General features: G+C 54.8%; 1 protein-coding gene and 1 long non-coding RNA gene across 2 annotated transcripts; both read left to right on the forward strand.

Moving 5' to 3' along the window:
* Positions 1–881: 881 nt before the first annotated feature.
* Positions 882–5,745, forward strand: LOC142048328 (uncharacterized). The gene is made up of 3 exons (XR_012657449.1): positions 882–1,183; positions 3,845–4,029; positions 5,109–5,745. It is a non-coding gene; the product is annotated as an uncharacterized LOC142048328 (long non-coding RNA).
* Positions 5,746–22,711: 16,966 nt separating this feature from the next.
* On the forward strand, positions 22,712–26,979 carry LOC142048344 (olfactory receptor 14C36-like). The gene has a single exon (XM_075075110.1). The coding sequence runs from the start codon at positions 23,362–23,364 to the stop codon at positions 24,319–24,321; it is 960 nt and encodes a 319-aa protein (XP_074931211.1). The 5' UTR covers positions 22,712–23,361; the 3' UTR covers positions 24,322–26,979.
* The last annotated feature ends 237 nt before the right edge of the window (positions 26,980–27,216 follow it).

Consider the following 27,216-nt stretch of genomic DNA (forward strand, 5'->3'; position numbering starts at 1 on the left):
CGCCCTATGTTTTGAGGACAGTTCTGTGCAGCTCAATGACTCCTTTTCATGTCCGTAAATACTTGAGTGTTTGTTCCTGAAACCATATAATGGAAGTGATGTTGTTTGGGCCCCTCTCAGTACAGAAATGTCTTCAGTGGACTGCCGTGAAGGTAAATATTATCGTTGCTACACAAAGTGGTGTTCTGAATTTCTGCATTTGCTCTTTCCAGTTTCTCTGATGAAGCAGTTGACTAGTTTGCCTGCAAATGAAAATCCCTAAAACCCAGTGTACAAATTTTGGCACAGGGTTAGAGCCCAGTGCCTTTGTGGGTCAAATCCCCCATTTTTGGATCTGGGTGACCTCAGGGTTGGATGCTGCTTTAGTTTCCCAAAGGTGAAGCCTTTCTTTAGTATAGCACGACTTTGAATTTACATTTGGAAAAGGGGCAGCATTTTCGTCAGGTTTGAAAACACTGTCGTTCTGCTACTAAAATATAAATAACAGAAGGAAATACTGGACTGGTAATGGCCTAGATCGTGATTTGCCACTTGGGTCGAATACTGCGTGTAACTACACATTTTAAAACGGCCCTTGCAGTATCAGAATTACGATGTGGTGTGTTTACTTTTCGTCTTGATGTTTGGTATAGCTGCTTTTCCTTCACTCGAGTGGTGTGAGGCATTACTCTAACCCTGGCTCATTGGAGCTGATCACTTGATAAGCTGTTCGGATAACTTAACCTAGAGATTCATGAGCTCAGGGTCTGTGCCTGTGAAGAATACAGCTGCTGATTCCCATGGAATGGGCTACAATCAACCTAAAATTGAAAGCCTTTTGTATGTAGGTCTAAATCTGACATCCGTAATTCTGTCCCCGATTGGTTCAGATTCCTTTTTGGACATGAATGCCTCTCCTTGTGAGCTTGAGTGCGCTGAGAGGAGAAAAGGAGAGTTAGTTGAAAAGGAGAAGATGACAGGCTTTTTCTGCTTAAAGTAATCGTGGAAATGTCATTTTAAGTGTGGGTCTTAAGATGAGATGTATGTGCGTTTCTGTCCTTAACAGGACAAAAATTTTGAGCCCGTTCCCAGAACGGAAAGAGCACAGGAATTCCGTGGAGTTTCATGGTGGGGGTGAAAGGTCCCAACACAAGGGTGCTATGCTGACAAGCAGTGGAAAATATGCAATGCCAGCTCTTAATGCGTAAGTATGGAATCAATGGGACTGACCAAAAAGTGAACGAGAGGAACCTTGGGGAAATGTCTGAGTGGCAACGCAACCGACCTGGCCAGCCCCTGCAGTTACGGGGGAGGAAGCATTGCCATTGTACCTTCACCTTAAAATGTGGGATACTTTCTAATATTACAGTAGGGGGGTCCTCCTGTTCATGCCCCTGGGAGCTGGTTAATCGTGTGGTGTGCTAAGAACCTGTATTTCTACAAAACATTTCAGCGGTGGTTACAGCGGAGTCATTCTCTTTGAAAGCTGGTTTTGGTTCTGTTTGATATTGCAAAGGCTCCTTGCAACATTTTAACAGCTGGCTGTTGGACTGAGATTTCCTCCCCCTCTGACTTTTATCAAATGCCATGTGTGGAACAGCCTGAAGTTTTCCTGTTGCTATAAGCTAAGAAAATACTACTGTGTGCTGACAAGCGTGGCTGTTTTAAAATGCACTAGGTAGCACTTCTGTTTCTCTGTCACGGATCTCCTTCTGTAGAAGCTGTAACGTAGACTACTTCCATTTCTAAAATGTAGCTACTTGGAGACTAACTTGGTCCTGAGCCCGCAATTTACATTTACCCGCTGGCAAAGGAGAGGTGGGATTCATTTCAATTGATTTCTAGCTGTCAAAAAACCTATTTTTTCTAGTCTGAGCTAATTTCTGGGTTGATCAAACGAATGGGAGAGTTCTGCAGAAGGTGAATTGTTGCCCCTCCCTCTTCTAGTGTTGTGGCTGTAGAAAAGTAGTTTAAACTAAAGGCTAATGTGGAGCGAGAAGAATTCTATCTGTTCTCTTCCTCTGATAAAATCCAAAGCTTGGGAAAGTTTTCCTTGACCCATCTTTAACTAGTGTCTTTTTCCTTCCCCCACACCCTGCTCCAGGGAAGCTTATGCGAGAGAAAAGAAGGAAAGGTCCCTCTTTTTACCAGAGGAGTCGTCTTTCTCCTCTTCTTCCTCCTCCTTGTCCTCCTCCTCCTTCTCTGGTGATGATCTTATTCGAGATGAGTTGCTGTGTCTCATTTGTAGTAGGGACCCTGTAACCCAGTTGGGTTATTGGCCATGCCACCTTTTCAGAGGACCACACCCAAATTCCTTTAAGGCATTGCCCAGGTGTTTTCCTGTTGGTTCCTCATCCATCAGCAGCCCCTGGCTCTTCTCAGTCACGGGGTACACTCTTCTCTGAAATGGGGCACACTTTTACAGGAATCGCTGCCCGAGGTAGAAAATACCACAGCAACCATCTCAGAAACCCCAAAGGAGGGTAAAAGAAAAGAAAAACACGGCCAGTGTGGACAGGGTGAACAGGGTGGGCGGTTCTTTTTGGAGAGGCTAGGGGTGGTAAAAGACTAGAAGTTGAGGTGGGGTGGAAAAGAAAAATGGAAGCCCGAGGTGAGCAAAGGATGAGATCAGGGCTCTTTCAGGGTACCTGTCCAGCAGCCCTGCCCTGATGTGAATCACTTCCGTGGTCGGGGTGACCCTTACTGCTCACCCCAACGCCGGCAGCAGGGAGAGGGAGGGAGGACAGCACCCTTCAGGCTGGAAGGGACCTCGTGGCTGGTCACACGTCAATCACTTGCCTGGCCCCGCCTCCTCAAAGGCGATTGGCTGTCCTGGGCCAGCTGACTCCCCTCTGGGTGGGTGTTGTGGGCGACTGGCTCCGCCCTCAGGGTTTAGACCCTCCGGGTGAAACTGTGGGCCCTGAGAAAAGGCTCTGGGTCGTAACAGACAGGTTGTGACCCTGAAAATGAGGGTTTCAGCCCCACAGAGGTGGCTTTGGGCACTGCAAGGATGGGCTCGGTGTTGCAAATGGCGCTCCGGAGCCTGAAAACGAGGGCAACCTCTTGGTTCTGACCGGAGCTGGCCTTGGTGCCCAATAACTCCTGGCAACAGACCACCTCTCCTGCCCTGAGGGACCACCACAACAGATGGAGCCCACAGTCGCGGACCCAACGAACTCAATGGACGTTGTGTGGACATTTCATGGGCGTTTCACAGCGCTGGTCCGTAGACTGAGGGAATGCTATCTGTGTGTTCGGTCAAAGGATGGGAACGGGGGTGGTGGTTCACGAGGTTGTATTGGGTAGTGCGGGACCTGAGCCTGGCGGTAATGGTATGGAAGAAGGGGTGGAGAAAGGACTGTTGTGATTTAACTCTATCCCAGCCAAAAGCAGCACAGCTCCCCAGCACAAGAGGGGACTTTGCCGGGACACGTGATGACTCGCCAGCTTGGCACAGCTGGGTGCCTTTTCCTGTGCTTTGTGCCCTGAGATGTCTCAGCAGGGGCAGGTTGGGCTAAAGCCTCTCTCCTCCTCCCCTCCGGGTGCTGTGGTGCAGCGGGGCAGCTGGGGCTTTGTTGCAAGGACACCCTGGGTCTGGGTGTGCCGTCCTGCGGGCAGCGGCAGAGGCCAGGAATGACACTGTCTGCTCGGCACGCTCAGGGTGCTCCCCATGGCAAGGACACCATGGGACTGGGCTTCTTGTTCCAGCTTTACTAGATTAAAACAAAAACAAAACAAAAAAAAAACAACAACAAAAAAGACGACTACAGCCATTTTCCATAGAGTTTAATGTCTCCGGGGCTCAGCAGAGCCAGCAGCACAGTGACCGCAGGCTCCACCCTGATGCTGGCATCTCTTTTGTCAGGACAAAGATTGTCTGAGCTGCCAGGGACCTGACCGACTGTTCAGGATCTCCCCCCAAGGGCAGGAGGGCTGCAAGAGAAGGGAGCAGAGCAGATGTGAACACCTACTGCCTGCAGAGACTCCCAGGACCCCCCTCCAGACCATGCCAGCCCCACCCATCTCTATTTCCCTGGCCAGGAGGAGCAGGTGAGACAAACAGAACAGCTGCAAGCTGCTCTCAGGAATGCCCCATGTGCCCCAGGCATGCTCCTCTGCCCCTGAAGCATTTCCCTGGAGCAGGGCCAGGCACGGCAGCACCCTGCCCAGGCTCTGTGCCCTGCCCTCCAGCCCGTGCCAGCACAGCACTGCCCCTACTCACCGTTGCAGATCTCATACAGGCTGTCTTTGCTCCAGTTCCTCAGGCGCCGTGCAGCAAGCCCTAGGCACAGAGCTCCTGTCAGACCTCTGCTCCCCAGCACGCTCCCAGCAGCACGGCCCCGGCCCTGCCAGCTCAGCCACACACCCTCCTCCCCCTCAGCAGCGCCGGCCCCAGGGAAGGACGCTACCTGAGGGTGGTGGGACTGAGCAAGGCTCCCAGCAGCCCACGTGCGTGGTGGGCCCTGCACGGGGCAGCCGGGGCTCTGGCAGCCACGGGGCTGCCCCTTGCTGCTGGTGCAGTGGAGGGGACAGGGGACAGGCTGCCAGAAGAGGGTCCCCGGGGGCTGTGGCTCACCGATGAACCTCACGGCTGCCTCTCGCAAGGTGGCCTGAGGGTCATTCAGGTACAGCAGGCTCTGACGCACATATTCTTCTACCCTGTGCCTGTTGTGCTCCAGCTGGAGAGAGCAGAAGGGCACGGGGCTGATACAGACCCTCCCCAGCAATCTAGACCAGTCCCTCCTCCCAGTGCCCTCCTTCCCTCTCAGCCAGCAGCCCTGTGGGACTGAGGTTCCGAGAGTGCCACAGGCACAGGGCAGTAGGGGTTGATGAGAATGCTCTGTCCCACTGCCAGGGCTTGCACGGGCCTGGGTCTTGTTTGGCACCCTGGAGGCAGGGAGGGGAGAGGGGCCTGGAGAGGAGCCCTTGGGGCCTCTGAGCTTGAGGGCAGGGAAGGCAAATGCAGCTGCAGGCTGTGGGCTCCGGGCTGGAGCAGGGGAGATGAGGCACAGCTGCATAGCCCTCCCCAGGGGTACGAGGGGCGGCCCTCATCCAGCCCGGCCCTGGGGCTTGGGGCTTGTCCTCACCAAGCACTTTCCAATCAGGTCTCTCTGATATGTCTTGGCCAGGTCGCTGAGCTTCCTCCACGCCAGGAACTCTGCACAGGTGAGGAGGGTGTCCCTAGAGGCCTGCAGAGAAGCAGAGGCTGGGAGATGGCACCACAGCTCAGGGACGAGACCTGGCATCCTCCTCCACTTGGCCAGGCTCCGAGCCCTTCCCAGCCCCTTACGGGAAGAGGCAGTGGGGGACAGAGACTGAACCGGGTTCAGTGCTGAGGGCAGGGACACGGGGCGGGCACGGCCTCAGGTATCTCACGCTGCCGGCCAGCAGAACAGAGATCCTCAAGAGCTGCCGAGCTCCTGCCAGGGATGGGGCAGACTGAAGGGCAAGGGAGGAGTGGGCCTACGGCTGTAGGCAGCGAGGGCTGGAGTCCCAGAGCCCCTGGGGCAGGACGGAGCCAGCAGCACCTCCCATGGGCATCCTCCAGCAGGACGCTTGGCTGCCCAGCTGGGGCTGCCCCAGCTCCTTCACGCCCAGGCTCCGGACAGGCAGAACTTTGATCCCACGATGCAGTGCCAGGCCCCTTCTGGCTGCATCTTCCTTCCCACTGCTCTCCCTGCCCCAGGCTGGGGAACAAGCTGGCTCTCCCCACCCCTTGGGAGTGCTGCACCTCTCTGCAGAGGCCAAGTTCACCAGCCCTAGGTGAGGGCACCTGCATGAGCAGGGCTTTGTTTCTGCAGCGCTCCTGCTCTCAGGGAGCTGGGACGTGCCCTGGCCCAAACAGCTGGGGGTCTCTTGGGCGCAGCCCTGGGGGACAGGGGTTGGGGCTCAAAGCCCAGGCCTCCCACACCTGCAGGGACAGCTGGGAAGCCTGTAGGGACTCGTGTGTTTGGTGGCCATGGGCTGCTACTGAGCCTTGCTGGAGCAGGCAGGGCAGGTTGGGGAAATGCCTGTGCCAGGTTCTCTGGCCCAGCTCGTGCTGGGTCTGCAGGCTGTGCTGGAGGAGGGCTGAATGGGGAGAGCGGGTGTGGGGGGACCCCAGCTCCCCATCCACCTCTGCAGCAGGCAGCAGGGGGGCAGGAGGAAGGCAGTGGTGGGAGCAGGGCAGGGAAGGAGGGGAGCAGTGGGACCCTGAGGTGACACGCTTTCCCAGACTCTGACATCGAGCAGCCCTTGCCCCTTATGCCCAGGCCACCCCCGTGGTGTCAGCACACCCCTCCCCTCAACACTGGTTGCTGGTCACTGCACCTTGGCCACGCTCCTGATCTGGTCGCTCATATGGAAGAAGAGCGGGAGCAGGACCCTCTGCACTTTCTTCTTCATCATCTTCTTGTTTCTCCCCACCACACTCTTCATCACGTCCTTGAAGAGGCTGATGGAGAGCTCACGCACCTGGCTGCACTCCTGGTAGGGAGGAGGACGGGGGACTTCAGCAACAGCCGCTCCTTGCCCGTGGTGAGCAAGGGCGTCAGCGTGGCTGATGTGAGGGGGGACGCTCTGAGGCCGGATCCTGAACACAGGGGCTGTGGGCCAGATCTGCAGCGGCGGCTCAATGGCCCCAGAGCCCTGAAAGGGCAGGCAACAGGAGTGAAGAGGGGAGGGGAGCCCTGGCCAAGTGCTGCCCACGGGGCTGGGCTGAGGGGCAGCACTCTTTGCAGAGTGCCCCTCTGTAGGGCTCAGGCTCCCGCGGCAGCCTTACATCATCAAAGAGGGGCTGGAGCTTCTCCACCAGCTGCGGAGCCATCAGGCTGGCCTCCTCCCTCTTCATGTGACCCATCATGTTCCTGACGAACACCAGGGCCTTCACCCTGACGTGAGTGTTGGCATCCTGCAGGGTCTCCATCACGTCTGGCAGCAGGACCTGTATTTTTCTTGCCTGTATGAAGGACACAGTTTCCTTATTCTGAAGCAGCGAAAGACCACCCTGGCATGAATGCAGCGGTCGGTGAGCACCAGGCTCCCATCCGGCTTCCCAGCAGGTAGCACAGGAGTCGCTGCAGCAGCCTCCTGGCAGGCAGTGGCCACTGATGGGGATGTGGGGAGAGCCCGAGGAAGGGCAGCGAGGGCAGGAGAGCAGTGTCACCTGCTCAGCCACCCCCGTTCCCGACCATCCAGAAGGGGCAGGTGGATTGGTAACCCTCTGTGCCAGGACGGCTCCCCAGGCACCCACCAGCCCCCTCCATAGCAGGGAGGGTGACTCTGTAGCCCTCACCCCACGTTGTGACTCCCAGCCAAGGCCAGGCCACCGCGTTACCCGCTGCCAACATGGCTCTGCTCGACTATACCCTGCTCACCGTCTCCGGAGTCTCCGAGAGCGTGATGAGGCCCCTGAGCGCCAGCGGGAGCATCGCCAGGCTTGCATGCCTCAGGTACCTCTGGGCTTTGTACAGGGCAGCAAACTCCCCTGTTTCGATGTCAGCGCGGACCAGCAGCTAGAACGAAGGCAGCAGTGAGAGACGAGCAGAGCCCACAGGGCTCCCTCCGCCTCCACCCAGGCAGGACACGCGGGCGGCGGCAAGTGTCTCCTCTCCCCAGACTTGAAGCCACTCACAGCCAAGGGGCAGAAGAAGGCGTCCTCTGCAGCACAGCTGAACACCTTGCGCAGCCGCTGGTCCTGGAGCACGCTGAGCAGCTCCGTCAAGACATTCCACAAAGCCCAAGGCACGGAGGCCATCACCTCCCACATGGCCAGGGCAGCGCTGCAGACCCAGAGTGCTCGGTCAGCAAGGCTGCCTCAGCCACTGCACCGTGCCCGGGCCAGCCTCTCCAGCCCCAGGCTGCGCTGCAGCCCTGGCTCTGCCCACCCCCCTCGCATGGGGTGCCCGGGGGCCCTGCCCGTGCCCGCAGGAGGGGGCTGAGGTGGTGTTCCCCGTGGGGCAGGGAGGAGCGTGGTGGCGGGGCTCTGGCTTGGCCAGCTTTGGCTGCTGCGGGCCTGGCTGACCCACTGGGGCTGGGAAGGGTGGTGGGATGGAGGGCCCTGCTCCTTGCGGATGTCCTGCCGTTTTCCCTGGGTCTGGCAGCCAGAGGGTCTCTGGGCCCCTCTCCCCACAGGGAACAAGCCCTCCAGGCTGTCGGGGCCAGTACCTGTCACATGTTGGAGAGATCATCAGCAGGCTCCTGACCACATCCCTGGGGCACCACTTGGTCAGCAGGAGAAGGAGTGAGTGCAGACTGTGCCGGGCTGGCTCCCTGCGGATGCACGCCACGTTTTTGTGGATGTACCTCATGATCTTTGGCACCTGGTGGGGACACAGGTCAGGGTGGTGCTACCAGTGGAGTGCAGCCATTTTGCAAGCTGCCAGTGAAACTGCTGCCTTCCCCATCCCTCTCTGCTGCCTTGAAGGGGCTTCAGGTGCGCGAGAGAGCTGGGTTAGGGAAGAAGGGAAGAGCAAGGCCTGACAGGGCTCATGGGCAGGGCAGGCCAGCCACAGGGCACTTACATCCGTCAGCCAGGAGGCAGGGTCTCTCACAGCCGTGTCCAGGACTTCGCTGCCCAGCTCCCTGTCATAGCTGTCGTCTGCTGTCAAGGCCTCAATGGCCACGAGGAGAACCTCTGTCTTCTGAGAAGGCTGGAGGTATTCTCCAAACAACTATGGGAGGGAGGAAGGAAGGGAGGGAAGACACGTCACGCCGAGCACCTGGATGGTCTTGCTTGGCTGAGCACCGCGAGCAGCTCTGGCAAGAGATGCCCGGCAGTGCTGGCAGCAGTGGCGCAGGACAGCTGGAAGCAGGGATTGCATTCTCTGCAGGGGAAAGGATGAGAGCTGAGGGGCCCCAGGGTGACGGAGGAGGGCTGGGGTCATGGCTGCCGTGTGTTGGCCCTGCAGAGAACCAGGGCTCACTGGTGGCCAGGAGGGCTGCAGTGCTGCCCTCGGATAGTCCATGCCGGGGGTCAGCAGTGTGCCAGCCCCACTGATTCTGGTTCCCTTTGCTCACACAAACCTCCTGCCAATGGCACGGGCAAGAGTCCAAGCAAGGGGGGAGCTCATTACCGTGCTCATGTCGCTGCTGTCGAGCGATGAAAGCAACCAGGTGCTCTCAGAATCCCATCCCAGTTGGAGCTCTGGATCCTCGGGATTATCCTCTGGCAGTGTCTCGCCTACGTGGAGGAGAAACACCGAGGAGTCAGTAGGACACAGCATCTTTGCCAATGAGCTTGCCAATGGGGGAAACAGGCTTGAAGCTTGGCACGGCTGAGGAGGGGGGCTGCACTGGGGCCAGATCCCAGCCCCGAGCAGCCCTGGCACTCAGGCACCATGTGCCCCCTGCCCATGGGACCCCTGCTGCCAACGTGCCAAGGAAGCGGGATCCCAGCATCGAGCTGGTTGTGCTCGCTGGCCCCGACCCTGCCAGTCCGGGGGGGCCCCTCACTCACCGCTGTGCAGCGACTGGACCATGCACACCTCGTAGGGCTCTGATGCAGAGCTGCTCTCCTGGGGAGCCCCCACCTCCTCCCAGGCCACCCTGAGGCGGCTGGGGGATCTCTCCAGCATCCTGCAAATGGAGGAGAGTGGAAGGGGACAGCGGGGCAGCTTAAGGGAAACGGCTCGGTGCCGCAGGGCTGCCAGGGGCAGCAGGGAAAGGCGTGGGCTGCGCTCGGGGTCTCCTCGCCAGCTCCGCGCTCCTGCCCTGTCCCGTCGCTGTCTTGTCAGACACTGCAGGGCCGCAGCCACGCTGGCTATATATGGTGCCGTGGGGTGTCAGAGGGGGGTGACAAAGGGCCCCATTGTGACCCGCTGCCCGGGCCGGGAGGGGCGGGGCGCCGACAGCAGGGCGTCGGGATCCAGCTCGGCATTGGCCTGTGGGTTCTCTCAGGGTGCCCCCTGGTCCCCAGTCTGACCTTACGTCCCCTCAGAACCTTCCTGTGCCCTCCGGCTCGTCCCAGGGCCCTGCATTCACACACCCCGGCATGGACTTCCCTGAGAGACCCCTGCTTCTCCCCCTCTGTGTCGTGCCCCCTTCACGGTTCTCCACTTCCTGGCATCTCACAACTACATCCTTTCCTCGACTCCGAAAATCTCTCTCAGCACCAGGAAGCAAAAGATGTTTACATCGGCTCCTCTGCTCCGATCGGTGTTTGGGGCTGCAGCTGTCGATGGGACTCTTACAGTGTGGATCGCTTACCAGATGCTGTCAGAATAGGAAACCCAGAAGAGATAATCTCTGTCTTCTGCACTGCCTAAACATCTTTAATCAATGCCCTCACCTGCAGCCTAAGAGACAGAGGACTTGAGGAGTCATTCTGAAAAGCCTGCTCCGAACACATGGATCTCTCCGGGATCCAAACCAACGCCAACTGACCTGGACAGCTTCTAAGCTGCTCCTTATTTGTGCCTTTAGAGATGTCTCGAGATTTCTAAGGTGGGCAGTGGCGAGGATGGACATGTTTTGATGGTGTCTGCTGTCTCGCTGATTACAGAAGCTTTCATTCACCACTGTCTTCAGCAACCCTGGCTCGAGGTGCAACTCACCGCTTTAGAGAGTGGGAGACTGTTGGAGGTGGCAGACTAGTTGGCAGACTAGTTGGCCTGGGGTGAAATTGGTGAGACCACAGAGGGGAAACATGCCAGCCAAAAGATTGTCAAGTAGAGCATCAGGATAAAAGGGGAAAAGAGGGACTAGGAGGTGCAGCTGAGAATGAGCCAGGGATGTCTGGCGGTCCCAGTCCAGCAGCCCCGTACCCGCTCCGTGCAGCCTGCAGCAGGACAAGAAACCTGTTGCCCTGACTGTACCGACGGTGCCTGACTGGCTGCTGCTGTCAGGCGGAGCAGGAGCGCTCCCAGCGTCAGCAACGGGGCACCGTGGTGTGCTGGTTTTGGCTGGGGTAGAGTTAATAGAGTTAATAATAAGTATGCCCTATCCTCATAGTAGCTAGGATAGGGCATAGTTTGGATTTGTGCTGAAAACTGTGTTGATAACCGAGGGATGTTTTCGTATTGCTGAGCAGGGCTTACCCAGAGTCAAGACCTTTTCTGCGAGTGGGCTTGGGGCGCACAAGGGGTTGGGAGGGGGCAAAGCTGGGACAGCTGACCCATACTGACCCAAGAGATATTCCACACCGTATGACGTCATGCTCAGTCTATAAAGCTGGGGGAAGAAGGAGGAAGGGGGGGATGTTCAGAGCGGTGGCGTTTGTCTTCCCAAGTCACCGTTACGCATGATGGAGCCCTGCTTTCCTGGAGATGGCTGAACACCTACCGCGCGATGGAAAGCAATGAATGGATTCCTGGCTTTGTTTTACTTGCGTGCATGGCTTTTGCTCACCAGCTCCAGCGTGGCAAGGTTTTGGTAGCAGTGGGGGCTACACGGGTGGCTTCTGTGAGGAGATGACAGAAGCTGGGCCCTTGTCCAGCAGAGCCAATAGCAGCCAGCTCCAAGATGGATCTGTCGCTGCCCAAGACTGAGCCCATCAGCAATGGTGGTAGTGCCTCTGGGATAACATACATAGAAGGGGTAGAAACTGCTGTGCAACAGCAGCTGGGAGAGAGGATTGAGGCTATGTGAGAGAAACAACTCAGCAGACACCAATATTAGTGAAGAAGGAGGGGGAGGAGTTGCCCTAGGCTCTGCAGCCTGCGGTGAAGACCATGGTGAGGCCGGCTGTCCCCCCGCCGTGGAGGTAACGGTGGCGCAGGTATACACCTGCAGCCCCTGGAGGACCCCACGCTGGAGCAGGTGGATGCACCCAAAAGGGGCTGTGATCCCATGGAAAGCCCACGCTGGAGCAGGCTCTGGCAGCACCTGTGGACCCATGGAGAGCAGCCCACACTGAAGTAACTTTTCTGGAAGGACATGTGACCCCGTCGAGGACCCACGCTGGAGCAGTCTGTTCCTGAAGGACTGCACCCCGTGGAAGGGACCCATGCTAGAGCAGTACGTGAAGAACGGCAGTCTGTGGGAAGGGCCCAAGTTGGAGAAGTTCATGGAGGACTGTCGCCCATGGGAGAGACCCCGTGCTGGAGCGGGGGAAGAGAGTGAGGAGGAAGGAGCGGCAGAGAGGCCATGTGATGAATTGGCTGCAACCCCCATTCCCTGTACCCCTGCGCTGCTCAGGGGTAGGAGGTGGGGAAATTGTGAGTGAAGTTGAGTTTGGGTAGAAGGGAGGGTTGGGGCTAAGATGTTTTTATGTTTCTTCTTATGTCTCATTATCCTACTTTGATTTGATTGTCAAAGTCAATAAATTCATTTCTCCATGACGAGTCTGCTTTGCCCATGAAGGTAATTGCTGACTGATCTCCCTGTCCTTAGCTCAGCCCACAGAATCCCAGAATGGCGGGGGCTGGAAGGGACCTCTGGCGATCATCCCGTCCCACCCCCTGCTCGAGCAGGCACTCCCAGAGCAGGGGGCACAGGACCGCGTCCAGGCGGGGTGTGAATGTCTCCAGGGAAGGGACTCCACAGCCTCTCTGGGCAGCCTGTGCCCCTGCTCTGGCACCCACACAGGGCAGGGGTTTGTCCTCATGTTCAGGTGGAACCTCCCGTGTTCCAGCTTGTGCCCGTGGCCCCTTGTCCTGTCGTTGGGCACCACTGAAAAGAGTCCAACCCCATCCTCTTGACACCCACCCTTCAGATATTCATAAGCATTGATGAGATCCCCCCTCAGCCTTCTCTTCTCCAGGCTGAACAAACCCCGGTCTCTCAGCCTTTCCTCATAAGGGAGATGCTCCAGCCCCTGATCATCTTGGTAGCCTTGACCCTTTCATCACGTGCTGAGGAGGGGGAGTGATAGAGCAGCTTGGTGGGCACCTGGTGGCCATCCAAGGTCAACCTACCACAGCTGTCCACCTGGCAAATCCTTCCACAGGTGTCTCTTGGGTGCCCAGAGTGATGCCTGTGACTGATGGGTGGGGAAAACTCCCCCGGCACGGTCCCCATGACAGACCTTGATTCCCCATCATCCCACAGCCCTCCTGCCTTGGCACCCCTGCCAGCACATGGCCCCTTACCAGCCCTGGCTGTATCCCATGCAAGGCTTCACAGGGAGCCCTGCTCTGGGGTCTGCTGGGGTCTGGGCATGCGTAAGCCCAGACTGGCTTGGGGAGGGGGCCCACGTGAACCTCACAAAGTTCAACAAGGCCAAGTGCAAGGTCCTGCACCTGGATCAGGGCAATCCCCAGTATCCCCACTATCAATAAAAACTGAGACATGAACGGATGGAGAGAAGCCCTGAGACAAAGGACCTGGGGATATTGGTGGACGGAAAAAGTTGCTCTCCTGGGGAGCCCCCACCTCCTCCCAGGCCACCCTGGGGTGGCTGGGGGTTCTCTCCAGCATCCTGCAAATGGAGGAGAGTGGAAGGGGACAGCGGGGCAGCTTAAGGGAAACGGCTCGGTGCCGCAGGGCTGCCAGGGGCAGCAGGGAGAGGCGTGGGCTGCGCTCGGGGCCTCCTCGCCAGCTCCGCTGTAATGGTTTTATCTGGGGTAGAGTTAATTTTCTTCACTGCAGCTGGCACAGTGCTGTGCTTTGGGCTCAGTATGAAAACAACGTTGATAACACACTGATGCTTTAGTTGTTGCCGGGTGCACGGGAAGCCGGGAAGGGAGGGGGCACAGCCAAGAGAGCAGATTCAAACTGGCCAAAGGGATATTCCTTTTCACCTAACATCATGCCCAGAGTGTTAACTGGGAGGAGCTGGCCGGGGGAGAGAGGCAGCAATAGCGGCTCAGAGACGGGCAGCATCAGTCGGCAGGTGGTGAGGCTTGTATCGTTTGTGTTTCTGGCTTTCTGCGCCCACCCCACTGGAGGAGCAGGAGCAGTCGGTGCCCGTCACACCCGAGCAGTGGCCCCAGCGGGAGCAGGTGAAGAAGCTGGCCCAGGAGGAGCGGGAGCGGCCCTGCAGGTGACACTGGGCCAGCTGCAGGTTTGTGTGCAGAGGGAGTTCGATGCGCAGATAGCCGGCAAGTACGGCTGCCCATAACCCACCAGTCCAGCACCGTCCCCCACATCATCCATGTGCAGAGGAGATGCGGAGGCCTGCCCCCAGATTCCTGTGTCTCGCTTAATTCATTAAAAAAGTTGGGTGTTGGCTTTGCAGCTCCTCTCTCTGCCTGTGGGCATTTGCTCGGCAGGAGGCAGGGTGGGGGGGTTAACGCAGCCCCTGCCCACCCCACGGGTGGATGAGCACAGCTGGGGGTGGCTCCCATAGACAAAAGGGTATTGTTTAGTATGAAATAATACTCTCTTATTTTATGAATAATAGACTTATTTAGTTATTAATAAATATTTTTATATTATAATATTTGTATAGTATATTAGACATAGACATATATACACATACATAAATACATATGTACCTACGCATCCCACCACAAAACCCACAGAGGGAAAGGGAAGGGGCTGTCAGGAGGGACTGGGATGCGGAAGAGGGGTGACATGACCCCAGGGGCCCAGGACTCACCACAGTTCCTGCTCTCTGCACTGCCAGGCACATGGCACAGCTCAGGCACTTCTGTCTCTGTCTGTCGGTCTGTCCCTCCCTCCCTCTGCTGCAGCCCCGCTCCCTCGACTGCCTTCCACCTCAGGGAACCCACGGGTGCCTCACAGCTCGCACCCCACGAGGCCGCCCCGAGGCACAGCTCAGGGAGGCCGGAGCGGGGCCCAGGCCCAGCTGGCTGCTGCCAGGACAGGCCCAGGGGCGGCCTGGGGCTGCGGGACAGGCCTCGGGGCAGGGGCTGGGGCCAGGGCTGGGGCTGGGGTCAGGGCAACATGTCTCCAAAATCCTAGGGGTCGACCCCGGGTCTCCCCATGTGCTTTCTGCCAGAGGCTCCAGGTAGGGCCATTCTCCCCGGCTGCAGTGTAGAGCACATTTTTTACATCTTGTCCTGCCCGGACTGGCCCAAGAGCTACTGCATGGACTATTTCTCATTTAATCTGCTCAAAGGCCTGTTGTTGCTCAGGGCCCCATTTGAAGTCATTCTTCTTCCGGGTCACTTGATAGAGAGGGCTTACGATCAGACTGTAATTTGGAATATGCATTCTCCAAAAACCCACAACGCCCAAAAACGCTTGTGTTTCCTTTTTGCTAGTTGGTGGAGACATGGCTGCTATTTTGTTGATCACATCCATTGGAATCTGACAACGTCCATCTTGCCGTTTGATTCCTAAGAACCGGATCTTTTGTGCGGGTCCCTTCACCTTACTTTGTTTTATGGCAAAACCAGCTTTCAGAAGGATTTGGACTATTTTCTCTCCTTTCTCAAAAATTTCTTCCACTGTGTTGCCCCACACAATGATGTCATCAATGTATTGAAGGTGTTCGGGAGCTTCTCCCTGTTCCAGTACAGACTGAATCAGTCCATGGCAAATGGTAAGACTGTGTTTCCACCCCTGGGGCAGTCGATTCCAGGTATACTGGACGCCCCTCCATGTGAAAGCAAACTGTGGCCTGCACTCTGCTGCCAGAGGGATTGAGAAGAATGCATTAGCAATATCAGTTGTGGCATACCACTTGGGTGCCTTGGACTCCAGTTCGTATTGAAGTTCTAGCATGTCTGGCACAGCAGCACTCAACGGTGGAGTGACTTCATTCAGGCCACGATAGTCTACTGTTAGCCTCCACTCTCCGTTAGACTTCTGCACTGGCCATATGGGACTGTTAAAGGGTGAGTGGGTCTTACTGATGACTCCTTGGCTCCTCAGTTGGTGAATGAGTTCATGGATGGGGATCAGAGAGTCTCTGTTGGTGCGATATTGCCGCCGGTGCACTGTTGTGGTGGCGATCGGCACCTGTTGTTCTTTGACCTTCAGCAACCCCACAACAGAAGGGTCCTTCGAGAGACCGGGCAAGGTAGACAGCTGTTTAATTTCTGCTGTCTCCAAGGCGGCTACACCAAAAGCCCATCTGTACCCTTTTGGGTCCTTGAAATATCCTCTCCTGAGGTAGTCTATGCCAAGGATGCACGGAGCCTCTGGGCCAGTCACAATGGGGTGCTTCTGCCACTCATTCCCAGTGAGGCTCACTTCGGCCTCCAATACAGTTAGCTCTTGGGATCCCCCTGTCACTCCAGCAATGCTGATGGGTTCTGCCCCTATATAGTATGATGGCATTAAGGTGCACTGTGCGCCGGTGTCCACTAAAGCTTTATACTCCCGTGGGTCGGACGTGCCAGGCCATCGGATCCACACAGTCCAGTAAGCCCGGTTATCCCTTTCTTCCACCCGGCCGGAGGCAGGGCCCCTCTAGCCTTGATCATGGCAGTCACAACTCACTTCCTGTAAATGTGAGTCAGGAGTCCCTCTATTACACTTAGAAATAAAATCTGCGCTTCTACTCCTCTGTCTGGGGACTTGCTCAATGGAAACTGGAGCAGCAGCTTTCCTGGAAGAGCCTCCCTGAGTGACTGTTCTTCCTTGCAATTCACGCGCTCGTGCCTGTAGGGTCGAAGTAGGCTTGCCATCCCACCTCATCATGTCCTCTCCGTGGTCATGCAGGTAGAACCATAGGGTGGCCCGTGGTGTGTATCCCCTTCTTTGAGCCAAAGGACGCTTATTCCTAACAGCTGAGACACTACTCTGTCGAGGTGGGGAGTAGGACAGATCTTCTTTGAGTTGCTGGACCTCTTGGGATAGTTTCTCCACAGCAGAGACAAGCGAGGAAGAGATATTTGTGTCATAATCCCGGAGCCTGTCAATCACCTCCGCCACCGTTGGTGTCTCGTCATCTTTCCAGGACATCACTGCCAATGAGTTTGCACACGAGGATGGTGCGCTCCGTACAAACTTCCGCCACATGGGTCGTGTGCACTCGGCTTCATCTGCATCTTTGGAGGACTGTTGATCGTCCAGGTCACCATAAATCACTTCAAGCACAGCTAATTCCCTTAGATACTGGGTGCCTTTCTCCATGGTTGTCCACTTCCCTGGGCGATATGTAACATCTTTAAAGGGATACCTTTCCTTCACTCCAGACAGGAGTCGCCTCCAGAGGCTGAGGGCTTGTGGTTTTTTTCCAATTGCTTTGTCAACGCCCCCTTCCCCAGAAAGGGATCCCAATTGTTTGGCTTCTTTTCCCTCTAGTTCCAGGCTACTGGCCCCATTATCCCACCATCGGAGCAGCCAGGTGGCAATGTGCTCACCTGAACGACGGCTATAATCTTCTCGCATATCTCGCAACTCACTCAAGGACAGGGATCGGGTGGTCTCTATTTCATTTATGACTTCTTCCTCCTCTCCCCGCGATGGCCCTGCTTTTTCATCATCCCTTTCTAAACGAGTTGACATCCACTTCCAAGATTTCATCTTGTGTATGGGGGCAACTGATACTGGTATGGGTTGATTCTCTGAGCTAGCTCCAGTACTTGTCCTGGGGGTTTGAGTGGCTGCATCGCCTGTTATCAGGGCTGGAGTGTCTACAGTGCCAGTCACTTTGCATTTCAATCCAGAGACATTCTCTTTCCCCTGGGGGCACTGAATACTGTTGAGCAGGGCTCGGTATGCATGGGCCAGACCCCAGCGTGTTGCAGTTATCTGTGTCTCTCTGGAGTTCCCAGCGTAACAACATACTTTCTCCAAATATTCTGCTAGTTTTTCAGGATTCTGCACTTGTTCGGGGGTGAAACTCCTAAACACTGGGGGTGCCCACTGCCCTAGGGATTTGCCCGTGCTATCCCACATGCCCTGCCACTCATAACTATCAAGCCTCGGGGCAAATTTCTGGGTGATATTCTTAAGTTGCTTAGTCAAAACCAAAACAACATGCCCCAAAACTAACAGTAAGTGCACCTTAACCACCCAAGGATGTTCAAGATACAAAAAAGTTGTTGTAAGAAAGGCACAGACATCATAGAACAAAGTTGCAAAGGTACTATTCTGTATTTCCTCCATATAAAGTCTCTCCAAGGAGGTATAATTGCTAATTGCCTCAACAAGGTGGTATCCAAAGTACAGTAACGGTTTCAGCAAAAACCCCAAATACCAGATAAAGCTGAAAACCAGTGTTTGCATAACAAATCTCGTAGGCAAAACGTTACTAATCACAGCAGAGCACAGCAGACTAATCAAACCAACACCAATCTTTAACACCAACTGCAAAAAGGACAACATGGTGCTGTGACCAGCAGCTGTTATTATCTCCAACCCTCAGGCCCCACGTTGGGCTCCAAAAAAGACTGTCGTGGTTTAGCCGGCAGCTCAGCCCCACGCAGTCGCTCGCTCACTCCCCCACCAGTGGGATGGGGGAGAGAATCAGAAGGGTAACGCTCGTGGGTTGGGATAAGAACAGTTTAATAATTAAAATTAAAAGAAACAACAACAAAAATGCAATGGAAAGGAAAACAACGAGGGGCGCAAAACCCGGGCGGGGCCGGGGGGGAGGGAATGAGGGAATGAACCACCGAAACAAACCACACGCGACGCGGCCGCTCACCGCCCACCGGCCCGATGCCACCAGTGCCCGAGCCGTAACTGCTCCCCCCACGCTCCAACTTTCCCCATGAATATACTGGTCATGGCATCACATGGTATGGAATGAGCATCCCATTGGCCACTCAGGGTCAGCTGCCTCGGCCATGGCCCTGCCCCTCCCAGCCTGCTGCCCACGCAGCAGAGCATGGGAAGCTGGAAAGGTCCCTGACCACCACAGCACTACACTGAAGAGAATTAACCCCTTCTCAGCCAAAACCAGCACAGTGGTTTTACCGTTGTGAACACAGGTGGCTGGGTCTGAAGCAGACTTTCACTATGTCCACATCCTTCCTGACATGATAGGCACCCATCATGGAGGAAAACTGCCCAGGGTCTTCCTGCTCTGTGCTCCAGAGGATGAGATGTAGCAACAAGGGCTTAGCAATACGGCTCCTGCATTTTTAGGTGCCCTTGTCACATTGGGAGCACATTCATGGAAGGGGTAGAAATCCTGAGCTTTTGGATTGCTCTCAGCATGAACACTAGTGATTCCTGAGAGATGAAAGTGTTTCCAGTGCCTTAGTTCTGAGTCAGGAGATCTGGTCTTGTTCCCAGCTGCCCTGTTCTGCTTTTCTGAGCCAGACGATGATGACACTCAGAAGTTACTCCGAGAAAGGAATTGTACAGAGCAGGGGTTTCCAGATCCAACGTGCAGATCTCCAAACTCTGAGGAAGATCTAGGAAGCTCAAGGCCTCTTCTGAAGTACGAGTGGCCCTGAGGAGCAGTGATTGGCCACGTGTAGCTCTGGGAAACAGTGTCAGGGGATGTCAGTGAGAAACAAGGTGATGGCTGGTGGCTTAACAAATCCGTACAACCATGTCTGAGCCCAGAAATGGAAAGCAGTTGGTGTCTGTGGGTGGAGGAGGTCTGTCCTCAGAATATGGCAGGAAGGGAGGCCCCTCCTGTACAAATCAGGGGTGATAGAGATGTTTCCATCTTGTGTGCATGACTGAACCTAGGAGATGGGGAATGCCTGGTGCTGGGGGTGGCTGTGCTCAGTCATGTCCCCTGAGCTGACTTTGTTCTCTTCCCCTCTGTCAGTGCCCACACTTGGATGGAGCTCAGGAAGCATCCATGAGCCTGGAGGACGACACGAACCTCCTGGAGTGATGACCCATCACTGCAGGGGAAGAGGGAAGGGGTCTTGAGACATGTGGGAGTGCATGGAGAAAGCAGCGTGCGTGTGGCAGTGAGTGTGTTAAAGGCAGGAAGAAGCTCTGAAATGACATGGGGTGGTCATGCTGTAGTGGAATAGGTTGAGTTTGGATTTTGAAAGAGCAGAAGAAGGAGGATGCACATGCACTGGCTTCAAACAGTGAGGATTCAAACAAGCCTGAGGCTTATCACATCTTGGGAGACAGAGGAGCATTAGCAGCAATTTGAAAGAAGCTGGGCAGGTTGTGGGGAACGCGCAGGCCTTGGAAAATCCTCAAGAAAACACAGCCTTGTGTTTGAAGCAACAGCCAGTGAGGATAGTGGGACATAAGCCAAACTTGGGACATCATGGGGTCAGAGTAAAGTAGGGGAAGAAGTGGAGTGGTTTAAGTCTGCAGGGAAACAGTCACAGGCATAGGACAGTGTAGGGCAGCCTGGTGAGGACAGCCAAGGGACTTGGTGGGGCTCAGACCCAGCCCCAAAAGAAATGAAGTCCTTGTCCTCTCAGCTATGGCTGTTGTTTCTTCCAGTGAGGCCCAGGAGAGGACACCAGTTCCTTACAACCCCAGGGTCTTGTTGCTTCCTCACCACCATAGAGCATGGGGAGTGTCCTAGCACTGTCCTGCCCTTAGCATCACACACCCCTGCATCACACTGCCCCCAGGAAGAGCTCTGAGCAACCCATAAAGGAAAGGATCCCACTTTGCAGGGGATGGGGGCCCAGGCTTGGCCATCTTGCTTGGCAAAACACATCGAAGGCCTTCAGAGTGACCTCCACATTTGATTTTCTACCTGCAACCAGTGCCTCTGGCTCCCTTCTTCACCCCCCCAGGGATGGGCATCTTGCCTGGTTGTTCCTTCCATGGGCTTTTCAGTGATGGCCCTCAGTGAGTCCCGCTAACACACTCAGAGACCTGGATGTTTGCTTCTGACTTTTTCTTCTCTAGAGGCTTCCTCAAACTTTCAGAATTGGCTGTTCAGGAACGTGGCACCAGAAGGCTCACTAACATGCAAAACAGCCTAACAAGCCGAGTCTCTGGGCATAATTTTCCTTATTTGCTCAGTTCTTATGTGGTTGATGAGAGAGATTTCAGGAGTGTAGCCAAAGTCAAAATATTTCAACAGAAAAGAAAACTAGGGAAGGCTTTCTTCCTTTTCCACTTACAGATTAAGTGGTGTCAGCGATCTCCACTTGAGACTGATCCTAAGCATCTCCTAATGGAATCTGTATACGTAGGGAAATCAATAACCTTTACGTCAGACACCTGATGGGCAGTCTGTGTCCCTACCCTGCCAACCCCACCATTTCTCTCATCAGCCACCTGGCTGGACCAGACAATCCCTGCCAGGCACATGAAGGTTTTTAGGAGAGCCTTCACATCTCATATAGCCACAGGCCTATATTTAGCCAATAAATAGAGTAACTGCCCTGAATTCAATTAGGCCATGTGGGGGGATGTTCATGAGACCACTGTCATTGTAGGTGATGGTGATGGTGAAGACAGAGTCAAGCTCAGATGTCCCTATGGTACATGACAAAATGTGGTCAGCTGAAAGCCTGTGTAGGCTTCCTAGAAAATAACAAACAGGGACAGACTCAGCTGTTCTGCACATACCCTGGGCAACCTCTGGCATCTCAGATGTCACCAGGTGTTTCATCTGAACAGCTCGCTCCTGGTCTCCATTTCCATTAATTAGCGTGGGAGCTGAAACAAGCAGTTCACATACAGGTGCCTATTTTGTGCCACTTGAATTGAGGAGAGAGAAATCCCACCTTCTGATGGTTTGTAGCAGGCATGGGAGGGAGCTGAGTCCCCCTCTAGTCCCAGGGCTACAAACCCATAATGGGATGCCCTGATTGACAGCTGAATCACTTCCCTCAGTTTAGAGAAATGTGATCCCTTCCTGTAGCTGTCTGGCTGCCTTGTCTTATGATGGGATGAGAAAAGATTATTCTCATGCCCAACTCTCTGACAGGAGACATCAGTGATTGCTTCAGTCTGTTTCACAGTAGAGCCCCAGGGACATGTGGAGGGAGCCCAGAGGGGGCACAGAAAGGGCTGCCTTGGGCTGGGCTCCTGGCGTGGAGGGAGCTGCTGGCAATGAGGCAGCGCTGCCGAGAGACAGCTCTGCCCAGGAGCAGCTCCTCTGCAAAACGCAGCAGGGCTGAGGGCACTGCCTGCAGGCAACGAGGGCAGAGGAGCCGGGCAGGGAGAGGTTAAAGGAAGTCTGGGGTGGGAGAGAAGAGCTCACTGAGAGACAAATCCTCACAGCCTTCTACATGGTGAGTCTCTGAGTGCAGGGTAACAAAGCTGAGGTTCCTGGAAGGCTCTCCTAAAGCCAGCATATCCCACAGTGTGTGGGAACTTTCAAGAGGACTCTCACAGCTCCTGGAGGGGGTGCTCCTGAACAATAATCCCCTGCTGCACAATCAGAGGGACAGGGCATCACAACTTTCTTCTCTCAGGTACAGCTGCTGCAGCAGGTGTGAATCCAGGTATGCAGCCAGGGGTGCCCAGGGTTGCCCTTCAGATCAGGGTCCCTTCACCCAAGGGATGTGTGTGCCAGGGCAGGGACTCTGCCGCCTGCAAGGCGCGGCACTCAGCCTGCCTGGGGAGCTCCCCACAGCGCTGTGGGGACAAGTTGTGGGTGGAGGAGCGACCTCTGACAGGACAAGGTTTGTCTGCTGTTGAGAGGGTGCTGCTTGGGCCAGGGCTGCTGACAGCACCACATCACCCTGAGGACATCTAAGAGGAAAATTTTCAAGAGGAAGGTCAAGGCAGGGACTATCCGAACAGGAAGGTGTCTGTGCCTTGAGCTTTCTCCTCTTGGTTGTCTGGGTGGGCAGTGGGAGATGGGAATGTATGTCTCTGTTCTGAGGAAGGCACTGAGACCCCAGCTCTTGTTAGGACTTGTCTGAGCTGCTCCTTAGCCCCTGCGCGCACAGAGCTGTCCCTGGGCAGTGCCCTGCTGCCAGGTGTGTGCAGGGCAGAGCTGCACACACAGCGGGTGGGACAGGCTCTGTGAGTATGGACAGGGAGAGAAATAGCTCCAGGCAGGGACATCTCCAGGCAGCAGATACATGGGCAGGGAGCGAGAGGGGGCGGCTCCCACAAATGGCATGGGAGGTGGAATTTGGGCATGTCTCTGCCATACCCTCCAATGCAGATGCCTTCCCCAGAGCTACCTCCTGGTCTCCTTTCCTGCCCAGCATGGCCTCTGCCCACAAGACCATGGGGTCCAGGGTGTGAGTTAGCGCCTCTGCAGCCCGACCTCCAGGAAAGCTGCATGTGTCCTCCAATGTGGTTACACAACAAAGGGGCTCAAAGCACCTATGCTGTGAGGTGGAGTGCACAGCTGGGTATGGAGGAGGATTCATTGCATGTCCACATGACCATCTGTTTCTCTCCTTGATTTTTTTTTTTTTTTTGGGCACTGCAGTATTTTTCCTTGTTTCTCCATGTCTCCATGGTGCTCTTGCTTTCTGGGGTTTATGTGGGGGTGTGGATCAGCTTCTGTTCTGATACTAACTCTGGGGGATGTGTCCTGGAAGTGTCTTCATGGGAACTAGGTGCCCAGGCTCCATTCTAAAACGTAAGCATGTCACTCAGTTGGTAGCATTGGGGAATGAGCTGACTTATCCCTCATTCAGATCAGGGAGGAGGATTTCCATGAGAAAACACAATGGTTTTTCTCAGAGAAGTCTCTTCCAACATGTAACTGAATTTTCTTCTTGAACAGGCCTCCATGCCCAGAGGCAGCAGATGTCCAACAGCAGCACCATCACCCAGTTCCTCCTCCTGGCATTTGCGGACACACAGGAGCTGCAGCTCCTGCACTTCTGGCTCTTCCTGGGCATCTACCTGGCTGCCCTCCTGGGCAACGGACTCATCATCACCACCATAGCCTGCGACCACCACCTCCACACACCCATGTACTTCTTCCTCCTCAACCTCTCCCTCCTTGACCTGGGCTCCATCTCCACCACTCTCCCCAAATCCATGGCCAATGCCCTCTGGGACACCAGGACTATTTCCTATTATGGATGTGCTGCCCAGGTCTCTATGTTTGTCTTTTTTGTCACAGGAGAGTTTTATCTCCTCACTGTCATATCCTATGACCGCTACGTGGCCATCTGCAAACCCCTGCACTACGGGACGCTCCTGGGTGACAGAGCTTGTGCCCACATGGCAGCAGCTGCCTGGGCCAGTGGGTTTCTCAGTGCTGTGCTGCACACGGCCAATACATTTTCACTCCCCCTCTGCCAAGGCAATGCTGTGGACCAGTTCTTCTGTGAACTTCCCCAGATCCTCAAGCTTTCCTGCTCAGACACCTACCTCAGGGAAGTCAGGGTTATTGCCTTTTGTTTTTGTTCAGGTATTGGGTGTTTTGTTTTCATTGTTTTCTCCTATGTGCAGCTCTTCAGGGCTGTGCTGAGGCTCCCCTCTGAGCAGGGACGGCACAAAGCCTTTTCCACGTGCCTCCCTCACCTGGCCGTAGTCTCCCTGTTTATCAGCACTGCCATGGTTGCCTACCTGAAGCCTCCCTCCATCTCCTCCCGATCCCTGAATCTGGTGGTGGCGGTTCTGTACTCAGTGGTGCCTCCAGCAGTGAATCCCCTCATCTACAGCATGAAGAACCAGGAGCTCAAAAATTCCCTGAGGAAGCTGATTTTATGGACATTTTTCTGTAGTCATAAAATTCCCATCACTCTTCACAAATGACTCCCAATGCATGCTGTTCCAGGCTTGTGTTTTGTTTGCTTTCATTATCATGATAACTTTTTTCATGTAATTATTTTTACTGTTTGTGCTTCTCATGTGCCTACAGAAATATTTGTATTCCTCCTACTGCTAGTAAGAATGAACCTTTTCTGTCTCACGTGGAGCCCATATAGATGTATGTCTGAGTGGAGCAGCACAGACTCTCTTACAGCATCTCTGCAATAAAACAGGTTCTCCCCATTGCACTGCCTGAAGGCTGTGCTCTTCTTCTAAATCCGGTGCCAAGAATAGGCCCAAAGATTTGCTCCCCAGAAGGGACTGTTTCTCTTTGATTTCAGGAGCAAAAAGCACGTTGTGACATTGTGACCTGTCGGAGATCAAGGCCTGGATGGTCAATGATCACTTCATTGCATACCCTGGGCTGTCCCACAGATGACATGCAGATGGCATCCTTGAGGTGAATGTCAAGCTAACTGTAGTGCCCAGGGTATCTCCATGGACAGTATGTGTTTGGAGCATGAAGTGGCTGGAGCCCTACAAGTGAGAGCTATCTCAAGATGGAATCCCACAAAGAAAGGCATTAAATCCAGGTATCTGCAGGCACACAAGGACTCTGTACTCCCAGGAGAGGTGGTGGGAGCCCATCAGTCACTGGGAAGGGAAGCTGAGGAGGGATTCATGTCACCATCAGTGAAGTTAGCTGGATCTAGAGGTACACCTGGACACATCTACACTTATTGGAAATGTACCATCATCCCTTCAAACACCTGCCACATCCATACACCCTGGGGAGGGGGAGTAGTAGCAGTCATCCCCAGCTGGCTGGGTGTGCTTCCCACCTTGACCAGTATGGGAATCACAGGTTGGAAGGGACCTCAGGGGTCATCTTGTCCAACCTTTCTAGGAAGAGCGCAGTCTAGACAAGATGGCCCAGCACCCTGTCCAGGCGACTCTTGACGGTGTCCAACGTGGCCAAGTCAACCCCTTCCCTGGGGAGATTATTCCAGTGGTGACTGTCCTCACTGTGAAAAATTTTCCCCTGGTGGCCAATCGGAATCTCCCCAAGAGCAACCTGTGTCCATTCCCCCTTGTCCTCTCCATGGGACTCTGTAAAAAGGGAGTCTCCATCTTCTTTGTAGCTGCCCCTTAAGTACTGGTACATGGTGATGAGATCCCCTCTGAGCCTCCTTTTCTCAAGGCTCAACAAACCCAGTTCTCTCAGCGTATCCTTATATGGCAGCTTCCCAATCCTTTGATCATCTTGGTGGCCCCTCTCTGGGCCCCTTCCAGCCTGGCCACATCCTTTTTGTACAGCGGGGACCAGAACGGCGCACAGCACTCCAGGTGTGGCCTGACAAGTGCTGAGTAGAGCAGGATAATGATTTTTTTAACTCTGTTGGCGATGACCTTTTTGATGCAACCCAGCATCCTGTTGGCCTCCTTGGCCGCAGCAGCCACCATTCGCTCATGTTGAGCTTTCTGTCCACCAGGGCCCCCAGGTCCCTTTCCACAGAGCTGCTCTCCAGCCAGGTGGATCCCAGTCTGTGCTGCACTCCTGGATTGTGTTTTCCCAGGTGCATGATCTTACACTTGTCCTTGTTGAGTTTCATAAGGTTCTTGCTGGCCCACTCCTTCAGCCTATCCAGGTGTCCCTACAGAGCAGCTCTCCCTTCTGGAGTGTCTGCTTCCCCACTCAACTTGGTGTCATCAGCAAACTTCATCAGGCTACACCTGATGCCATTATCCAGATCACTTATAAAGATATTGAATAACATTGGGCCCAATATCGATCCCTGGGGGACTACACTAGTGACAGGTTGCCAGTTTGAGAAAGAGCTATTTACCACCACCCCTTGGGTGCAGCCTGTCAGCCAATTCCCCACCCACTGCACAGACCACTTGTCTAGGCCATAACGCATTAATTTCTCCAGGAGGAGGCTGGGGGGGACCGTATCAAAGGCCTTGGAGAAGTCCAGGTAGACAATGTCCACCGCCCGCCCCATGTCAACCAGGCAAGCCACTTTGTCGTAGAAGGCCACCAGGTTTGTCAAGCACCATCTGCCTTTAGTGAAGCCATGTTGGCTTTTCCCAATCACGTGCTTCATTTGACTTGTGATGGCCCCCAGGAGTATTCGTTCCATAACCTTCCCAGGGATTGAAGTAAGGCTGATGGGCCTATAGTTACCCGGATCCTCCCTCGAGCCCTTCTTGTAGATAGGGGTAACATTTGCCTTCCTCCAGTCCTCTGAGACATGCCCTCTTCTCCATGACTTCTCAAAGATTATGGAGAGTGGCCTTGCGATGATGTCAGCCAGCTCTCTCAACACCCTCAGGTGGATGGCATCAGGGCCCATGGATTTGTAGGGGTCAGGCTTCTGCAGTAATTCATATACTAACTCTTCCTTCGCTGATGGTGGGTTGGTGCTTGGTTCAATTGGCAATCTTGTTCCCAAAGCCTGGGACCCGGTAGTGTTGGTAAAGACAGAGGTGAAGAAGGTGTTGAGGACCTCTGCTTTTTCTGCATCATTGGTGATAGACTCTCCTTTTCTGTTTAAAAGTGGGCCTATGTTCTCCTTCTTTTTCTGCTTGTGGTTGACATACCTGAAGAACCCTTTCTTATTATTTTTGACATCTACAGCCAGTTTCAATTAGAGCTGGGCTTTTGCTTTTCTAACTGCATCTCTGCATGCTCTGGCCATGCCCTTGTAGCTCTTGACGGATAATCCTCCACTTCTCCATCTCTGGTACGCTTCCCTTTTGGATGTGAGTAGACCCAGGAGGTCATGGTTGAGCCAAGGGGGCCTCTTGCTCTGCTTACTTCCCTTTTCTTTGTAGGGGATAAATTGGCTTTGTGCTTCCAATAGAGAGTTCTTGAAGAACTCCCAGCTCTCACTG

This window comes from Phalacrocorax aristotelis, chromosome 25, assembly GCF_949628215.1.
Source record: "Phalacrocorax aristotelis chromosome 25, bGulAri2.1, whole genome shotgun sequence".
NCBI lineage: Eukaryota > Metazoa > Chordata > Aves > Suliformes > Phalacrocoracidae > Phalacrocorax > Phalacrocorax aristotelis.